The 8,298-nt window shown below is 55.6% G+C and overlaps 1 protein-coding gene across 1 annotated transcript; it reads right to left on the bottom strand.

Moving 5' to 3' along the window:
- Positions 1–1,796: 1,796 nt before the first annotated feature.
- ZDHHC22 (zDHHC palmitoyltransferase 22) lies at positions 1,797–7,250 on the bottom strand. The gene is made up of 2 exons (XM_087813888.1): positions 6,725–7,250; positions 1,797–2,062 (listed from the first exon to the last, which is right to left on the bottom strand). Exons 1-2 carry the CDS (start codon positions 7,248–7,250, stop codon positions 1,797–1,799), a joined length of 792 nt encoding a protein of 263 aa, XP_087670014.1.
- Positions 7,251–8,298: the final 1,048 nt, after the last annotated feature.

The following is an 8,298-nucleotide window of genomic DNA, read 5'->3' as shown; positions in this document are numbered from 1 at the left end:
CTCTGCTCAAGAGCTCAAAGTGTTGTGTAGCAACAGTAGGGGTTGCCATGGCCACCAGCTGGACACTGTAGGGTGTGGGTTTCAGCCCTGCTGCCTGCAAGGATGGCAGACTGGCCTTGGGACCCAGTCAGGAGGGATACATGTGTTGTCCCCACTCCCTCATATGCCCCAGGAGTCTGGTCCTCTGGGTCCCAGAATGCAGAGACGTGCCCCTATTCAAAGCCAGTCAGATAACAGGGCTGGGCTGGCAATGGTACCCCCATAGTCTGGTCTCCCCATTCCACAGTCTTAGTGCTCCCAATCTCACCTTTCCAAGTTGAGCATGACCTCCAAGCCCTGCTCTCTCCACCACTGCCCCCACCTACCCCTGAACTGCTCCATCTCCCTGTCCTCAAATGCCAACCCCCTTTAACTATCATTAACACTCAGGTAGACCTGTCTCTCCAGAGACTCTCTCCTTGGTGGCTGGGTGAGGTCTTAAATTTTGCATCATAATTTTCAGACTCATCTATGCCAGGCCCACCTCTATGAAAGCAAATAACTCACAGGCATCTCTACAGATCTTACCTCTGGACCTGGCAGTCACAAAGAGGACACCAGAATCTTGGGGTGGGAAGAGATTTTCCCTTTCCTGACCCCATGCAGAAATCCTTTCCACAGCATGCCTGCTACATGACTGCCTAGTTCCTGCTGGAATGCCTCTAGTTTGGGGGCACTCACTACCTCCCCAGGAAGCCATCCTAACATGAAAAGCTTTAGCTGCCAGAATGTCCTTTATAAAGGGAAAAAATGAACTCATTTGCCCCTCTCATTCTCAGTCCCCAAATATCCCAGTGCCCAGCCTCTGTGTGACCCTCTCTTTTCCCTTCCCCTAAGCATTTGCATCGCTTTCTCCCTCTAGTTCTCTCTCTCTCTCTCTCTCTCTCTCTCTCTCTCTCTCTCTCTCACACACACACACACACACACACACACACACGTCCCCTTCTATATGGTTATGTAGTCAGCTGCCTCTCATTTGTCAGCATGTCCCCTTTCCTTCTCCCTTCTCCTTGCCTTCCCAGCATCTAGCAAACGCTGGAAGAGTGCCAGGGAAAGGAAGCATCCAGCCAGGCCCTGGACGGGCTGGGTTGGCCAGCTGGGGCAGGGCGCACAGGGGATAGCAGCTGGAATAGAAATCCCGGACCATTGGTTGCTGTGCCCCAAAGAAAGGGCCTTGCAACTCAGGGGTGTGGCGGGCAGCAAGCTACTGAGATCTTTTTCCCCTCTCACTGCCCACAATTCCTGAAAGGGCATGGGGACACCCTCCCTCCTTTCCCAATCTCCCTGGCAGTTGGCAGAGCAGGCTTGGTAATTTTAAACATTTTGTCATTTTAAACATTTTTGCCAGACTCCAGGTCCCAGGGAGCATCATACCAGCAGCAAGAATGCATTCCCCACTCCCAACACGGGGCTTAGAGGAAGAGCTCTCACAGATGGCAGCGAGGACGTGGGACATGGTAGAGAGGGGATGGGGAGGGGAGAGGAGAGGGGCAAAGCAGGGAGCCAAGGAAAAGAGACAAAAGCAGAGGCCTCCTAGCAGCCACACGGCTGGCCCCTGGAGAGTGTAGCAATGCCCGAGTGGCCATTTTTTCCTCCCTGTCGTGATCCACCAGCCGATGTTGTTCCCCACGTGTCACAGACCAGGGGTGGATGCTAGGCCACTACTGGCCCTAGGTTGCAGTGGGTTATGGGCGGAGACAAGGGTGCCACGATCTTATGTTCAGGACACACGGAGAGAGACACGATGGGGGTGCCTGCTACTTGTCCCGCAGCTTGGAGCTCTCACCTCCAACGTTGAGCATGGGGACCAGCAGGCCCAGCAGCCACCTCTTCCCAAACACCTCCTGTAAGTTCTTGCGCCAGGGCCGGGCCCTCACTGCCACCCCCTTCCGCGCCTGGTGGCGGGTCTGCCCCCGGAGAATCAACAGCAGCTGATGGCAGCAGAAGCCGGCGCAGGCCAGGCCCACGGCAAACCAGAGGTAGAGCATGAGGATGACGAACATTTCAGAACCGAGGACAGCTCCTGCGGGGGAGGGGCGGGAAACGGCGCCGCTTTACACCCGGGCCGCGCGGGGACCTGCCGCCGCCGCAGGCGCTCCGCGGGCTGGGAGGGGCGCGCGGCTGAAGCTGCGTCTTACAGCAACCTCGGCGCGCAGCGGCCCAGAGGAACTTAGTTGATCTAACTTCTTAGCGCTGATGGCTCCTTGGGGCTGATGGGGATGTCGGGGAGAAGGGAAGGAAGCTTCCCTGGACACTAACATCCCCTAATCTTCTCTTTCTGGCCTGGAAACGGGGAGAAGGGATTTTTCTCAGGAGGAGAGAGGGGTGAGCTGAGGATCCTAGAGAGGGAGCTGGCGCCTGGGCGGCTGTCTAGACTGAAGCACCTCCTCTCTACGAGCTGGAAGCATCGGCGGGAGGGCTCAGGAGAGTGACACGGGATGGAGAGCAGGGCCTCGTCATCAAGAGTAAGTCACGAGCTCCCAGGGCAGCACAGAGCTCCAGCTCCAACTTAGAGAATGCACCAGTCATTAGTGTTAACAAGAGGACATTGTGGCCGCCAGAACACCCGGCCAGAGCTGTGCTGTCAGGAAGAGCTTGCTAAAGCTGGAAGAGGCCTCCACCCCCACCCCCGGTCACTGGTTCAGCCCCCTGCCTTGGGCAGGACCTCCTGTAGACCCCTCTAAACAAGTGCTCTCTGTTACTAGTTTTTAAACACCCTCTGAATAAGAGATCCCACACTCTCCTTCAGAGTGGGGGTGGCCAGTCCACGCTAAGTTTGAATCTCCCAGCTCTGTGGTCTCACACACGTTTCTTAACCTCCTGAGCTGCAGTTTGCTCATCTGTAAAATGGTTCCACAGGGTTGCACAATTCAGGAAAATTGTGTGCAAAGTAGCCAGCTTTTTGGTTCACACTCAGGGCAGTGCTCCCTGCTGAGGAGACAATACCCAGAAAAGTCTCAACTTTAACTCCTTACACCATCAAGCTTTCTCCCTCTCCCCAGGGCTTGAAGTCCTGGCTGGGCTGCAACTCTGGCAGCCATGGTAGAGACACTTACCTTGGCCTGCCCAGCATCCAGGGCCATGAACCCAGGAGAGAAGTCGAGAGCCCTCCTCAGGTCCTCTTCCTGCAGGGTGAGCCCAATACCACCTCCTCCAGTGAGATGGGGGTGCCTGCTCCAGACCCCACCTTACAACCTTTTGACCTTTGCAAATCTCAACCATGCTTTCCCTTCTCCAGCTTCCCCTGGTTTCCTCAGGCTCCAATTTCCAGGCCCCTGAGTGAGGATTGAATTTTTAAAACTTGTCGAGTCTAAGCAGTGGTGGACTCAGCCACCAGGAGGATGTGGGCCTGGTTTGGGTTTGCTCATTAGCAGCCTCCTCTTGCCCTCAGCCCTGGGAGCTTTGATAGCAGGTTTCTATTTGCAAAGTTGGAGAAAAACAAGCCCATCTGCCCAGGGGATGAAAGCTCAGTCCAGCTTGCATTTTGAGGAGCCCCCCAGGAGGCTGGGGGCAGCAGCGGGGCAGGGATCACATTGGGCTGGCCACCCCTCTGACTCACTTCCTCTTGTCAGCACAGAATAGCTAAGGTCCCCTTTGGGCTCCGGGAATGCTGACAGGCAAAGATGGCCCTTGAGCTGGGACGTGAGAACATCAGAGCTGTCAAGCGTGGGCCTGCCTTGCAACTCAGCCTCAGGGACAAACCTGGCCTGATGGAAGCTGTTTTTTCCACAGGCTTTTTTCTGGCACTAAATCAAGGCATGTGGAAAAGACCTTGTGGCCTTCTCCTGGCCCCTTGTGGCAGCTACAAAAAGCTCTTCTGGGAACCTGCGCTTTCTGGAAGCGTTTGAAGTTGCCTAACCTGGCTGCCTCGGCTCTCTGAACTACCTAATAATAGTTCTGCTTCTTTTAGAAAAATCACAGTTTTCCTAAAGGCCTGAATGGTCACATTGTCCAATCTCTCCCTCCCTGCTTCCCACCAAGCATTAGTAGCGCCTTTGACAGATCATTGCCTAGCATCTTTAACATACATTCAGGGACAAGAAGCTCTCTTCCTCCCAAAGTGGTTCATTCATCAAGAAGCAGCTCCAGAGAGGCAGTGTGGTGTGATGGAAGGAATGTGAGCTTGAGGCTTGCAATCCTGAGTCCAAAGCTTGGGTTGGAATCCTACTAGCTGTGTGGCTTCAAAGCAACTTAACTTCATTGACCCTTTGGTTCCTGAACCTTTAAAATGGATATGATAATACCTACCTCCCAGACTTGTGGTGAGGATTGAATGAAATGAGACCTGCACAGTGGGTAGCACATAATAGGTACTCAACAAATGTTAATCTCCCTTCCTTCTACTGGACTTTCTGGTGGCATCCACCACGCTGGTGTACTTATACAAATGCCAGAACACAGGTCAGATGGCATCATCTCCATTTCCTAGGTGACAAGAATGAGGCTCAGAGAGGTGGTAAACCTGTACTGATTCCATGAGGCCAAAAGAAAAGGCAACTTCTAAAATCCACCTGGCTAGCCTCCCACCTCTTTAGCATCAGCTAAAGGCCCATGGGCAGCAGCCACCAGAAGGCCCCTTCCACTTCTAGCTCACAGGGCCCACACTCACAACCACCCCATGCTCTGGTGGCAGATATCACTCAGGGACAGCACCACAGTTGGGGATAACAAATACTACGGTTGGGAAATAATAACTCAATCTTTCAAACAACTTGAGCCTCTGACTCCTTCCTGCCCTCCTGAGCAGATGAGATAGGGAGTGCCCTCAACCAGTTGGGTTGAGAACAGGGGGAGAAGAGCTAGGGAGGGAGACACTGAAGCGATGAGGGGTGTGTTTTGGGGAGGGGAGAGAGGAGAACTGGCAAGGGGACCGATGGAAGGTTGGCAAAGAAGGAAGGTGAGATGGGAGAGTTGGGGATGGGAAACCTTGGCCTTCTTTTTCCAGTGGGTATGGGGAGGAGATAAGAGATAATGGTGCATATCCTTCTGCTGGAATGGCATGTGGGCTCCAAGGTAGGCACACACGGGCTCCGTTCTCCCATCAGATCAAGAAACAGGTCCTACTTTTTTCCTTTCCTGCCTCCCAGACCTAACACATATGGATAGGCCTCAGGCCCGGGCTTATCTCAAATCAGGTCATTCCAAGGTCCTCCTTTTGGAATCATCCTTTTCATGTGATAAAACTGCTTGGAAAGGAAAGTGTAATTAGGTTCTCTAGCTCTCCTCATCCCTCCACCTGCCTGTGCTCACACTCCACCCCCTAGCTCGCCCACCTACCCTCCCTCCTCCTGGTTATTTCAGTCCCAGCAGCCTCCTTTGCCAGTACCAGATCCAGAAGGCCTGAGAGCTCTGAGATCTGGGCCCAGCTCAGCCACCAGCTCTCAAGGCAACTCCTCTAGCTGGGTCCTCCCTGGGTGTCTGTGTTCCCACTGCCAAATGGTACAATAGTTCTACGCCTGCGAAGGATCAGGGCTGCAGCCCCAACAAAGACTGAAATGATGGCTTCCCCCGGGCGGAGCAGGATTTTTATGAATGTCCAGCCCAGGTACATCAAGACAATCTTGGGTTCTCAGTGGAAGTAGCTGCACTCTCTTTCTTTGTCCTTGAAAGGCCAATGGGTGAGGAAACCTGCTGTGTCCCCTGTGCCGCTGGGTGGGGGTGGGGGGGCAGGGCAGAGCCTGCTTTGCAGTAGTAGTAAGATCCTGGGCAAGCCATTTAATCCCACTTGAGCCTCATCTTCTTCATCTGAGAAATGGAGATAACGCTATTGTACACACCTGTGCGCACACCATCACCTGTAAGAGCCAAGTCGATCAGAGTCAAAGGCCACGGTAGGGATGGAGAGGAAGGAAATGAGGTAGGAACACATTTCAAGGCCAGGTAAAGTGGTAAGAACTGCCACCAGTCCCTCTGGGCCAGGCATCAGGGAGCTGTTCTTGGGGCACACTACATGCGGTCCTCACCGGGGTACCCAGCTGAGCATCACTGCGAAGGCCCACGTGTCTGGCTCCTGCAGGTGTGAGAGACTCCTGGAGGGTCAGATCCCACACCAGTCCCATGACTGTGGTGTGAGGATGGAGCCATTAAACGTGGCTGCATCTCCAATCAAGGTGCCCCCTGCTCTGAGGCATCTGCAGGCTGGAGCCACCTGGTGAGGTCAAACATCATGGGCGGGAGCACAGGACTTAGTCTCCTGCTGGGGCTGGCCTGGCACCCTGTTGACCTTACTGTGGTTGGTTGGCAAGACCTTTGGAAGACAAAGTCCTTAGGGGAACGTGTGAGCAGAATTGGGGGCCAGGCAGAGGAAGGTCATAACACGGGTGCACCGCACAGCCTGCCTGGCACTGAGCTGGTGTGTTGCTTAGGTCACCACAATTCTATGAGCAAATGGACAATGGTGAGCAAAAAGGAGATGATGAATGAGGATGGGGGTAGGGAGAGAGGTTGCCAGATAAAATACAGCATGCCCAGTTAAATTGAATTTCAGAGAGCTAACAGTACATTTTTTTAGTATAAGTATGTCTCATGCAATATTTAGGAGATACTTATACACTAAAAAGTTATGCATTGTTTACCTGAGATTATAATTTAATCGGGCACCCTGGTTTAAATCTGGCACCCTTGGGGTGGGGGTGGGGGTGGGGTCTTTGTGTAGGGCCCAGCCTGCCTGTCGAGGCCCACTCACCAGAGAAGAACTGGCTGATGGAGGTGGGAAGGAGCGTGAGGAAGGCCAGGGGGTGGGCGAAGGAGATGGAAAGGACTGCAGAGATGTAGGCCACGCCCGCCACCATGGAGTAGAGGCAGGCAAGGGAGGTGTAGAGGCAAAACAGGACGAAGTTGCGCATGTTCCTGCTGCCGATGCAGTTGCCGGTGAAGAAACAGTGGTGGTCGTGCCTCAGGGTGACTCTGGCGCACACTCGGCAGAAGTGGGTGCTGGGCGGGGGGCACGGAGCCCTCCCGGCCCAGGGCCCCCGGCAGGCGTCCAGGTCGTCGGGGGAGTTCTGGATGACCAGGACGTAGTTGCCCAGCGCGTTGGTGGAGAGGAACAGGAAGAGCGCCCCGTGGAGCAGCGCGGGCGGGAAGAGCCGCGCGGCCGCGGGGTCCTGGCGCATGCTGGGCAGGAAGAGAAAGAGCTGGAGCGCGAAGGTCACCAGGCAGATGCACAGGAAGTAGGCGGGGGCCACCACGTTGAGCAGCCTCAGGGCCAGCATCTTCCATTACATGCCTAAGGGGCGCAGGGCGAGAGGCAGGCTCACGGCCGTGCCCAGGGGGCGCCCTCGGGCGCTCCTCGGGCGCGCCGTCGTCCCGTTCCGCGCAAGTCCCTGCTCCCATCCCTGTCCCCCCACTGCCCCTCCACTGTTTCTTAAACCCGGGCACCAGCAGGCATGAGACCCCGAGACCGAAAAGGCCTTAGGGGGTCAGGCTCAACTTCCCGGTGCCCCATCCGTCAGTTTTCGAGTCGCTTGGCGCCCTGGCGTCAGGCGCCAGGAGAGCGAGGCTGGGGCTCTTCCGAAGTCTGTCAGGGATGGGGGGCAGGAGGTTAGGGCGCTGCTCTTTTATGGCAGTGGGAAAGAGCCCAGGTTTGGGGTTTCTCCTTCAGACACCCCCCCCAGGAGAAAGCAAAGGAGTTGGGGTGGGGGCCAAGGGGAAGGATGGGAGGCCTGCTTCACCTCCCCTTTCTCAGCCCCTGCCCCCACCCCATCTTGGGCAACACTCGGAGACCTCCCCGGTACCCTGAGGCTCTTTGGAGGTACGTGTGCTCGTGGGTCTGTGATATTCGTGTGTGTGTGTGGGGGGGGGTGTCTGTGTGTGACTCTGTGCCTGTCATGTGTGTGCCTGGGTGTCTGTGTTTGTGTGTGTGTATATCTGTGTACACACACGCAGCCGCTGCCACCTGGCTTTAAGAAATCAATTAAAACAATCGATACATTCACACATGCGCTCAGTCACTAGTGGGGTGAGGTGGGGGCAGCGGGAATACCTGTGTCAGCAGGTCTTGGTCAGTACACTTCTCCACGCCCGCAGCCCTGGCTATTTGTTTGCAAAGAGCGTTTTCTTTTGAGGCGACCATACCCCCCCTTCGAGCCCGCCTCCCGCCCTCCTGGAGCGAGAAACCCAAACAACGCCGATGGCGCCGAAACCCTTTCGGTACCGACAGGCTCGCCCCGGGCGCAGGAGTGGATCCTTGGCCAGCCTTCCCGCTGATCGGCCCCCGCCGCCCCCACTCCACTCCCCTCCACCCCCAGCTCCTGCCCAGAT

This window comes from Miniopterus natalensis, chromosome 1 (genome assembly GCF_054644295.1).
Source record: "Miniopterus natalensis isolate mMinNat1 chromosome 1, mMinNat1.hap1, whole genome shotgun sequence".
NCBI lineage: Eukaryota > Metazoa > Chordata > Mammalia > Chiroptera > Miniopteridae > Miniopterus > Miniopterus natalensis.
The sequence above is the reverse complement of the archived record's forward strand: the minus strand, read 5'-3'. Positions and strand labels throughout refer to the sequence as shown.

Bases quoted from the DNA above. Each gene is read 5' to 3' on its own strand.
- ZDHHC22 (XM_087813888.1), bottom strand. From the start codon at position 7,250: ATGCTGGCCCTGAGGCTGCTCAACGTGGTGGCCCCCGCCTACTTCCTG. The intron at 2,063-6,724 runs GTGAGTGGGCCT...CCTCCCCCGCAG, and splicing joins CATCAGCCAGTTCTTCTCTG to GAGCTGTCCTCGGTTCTGAA.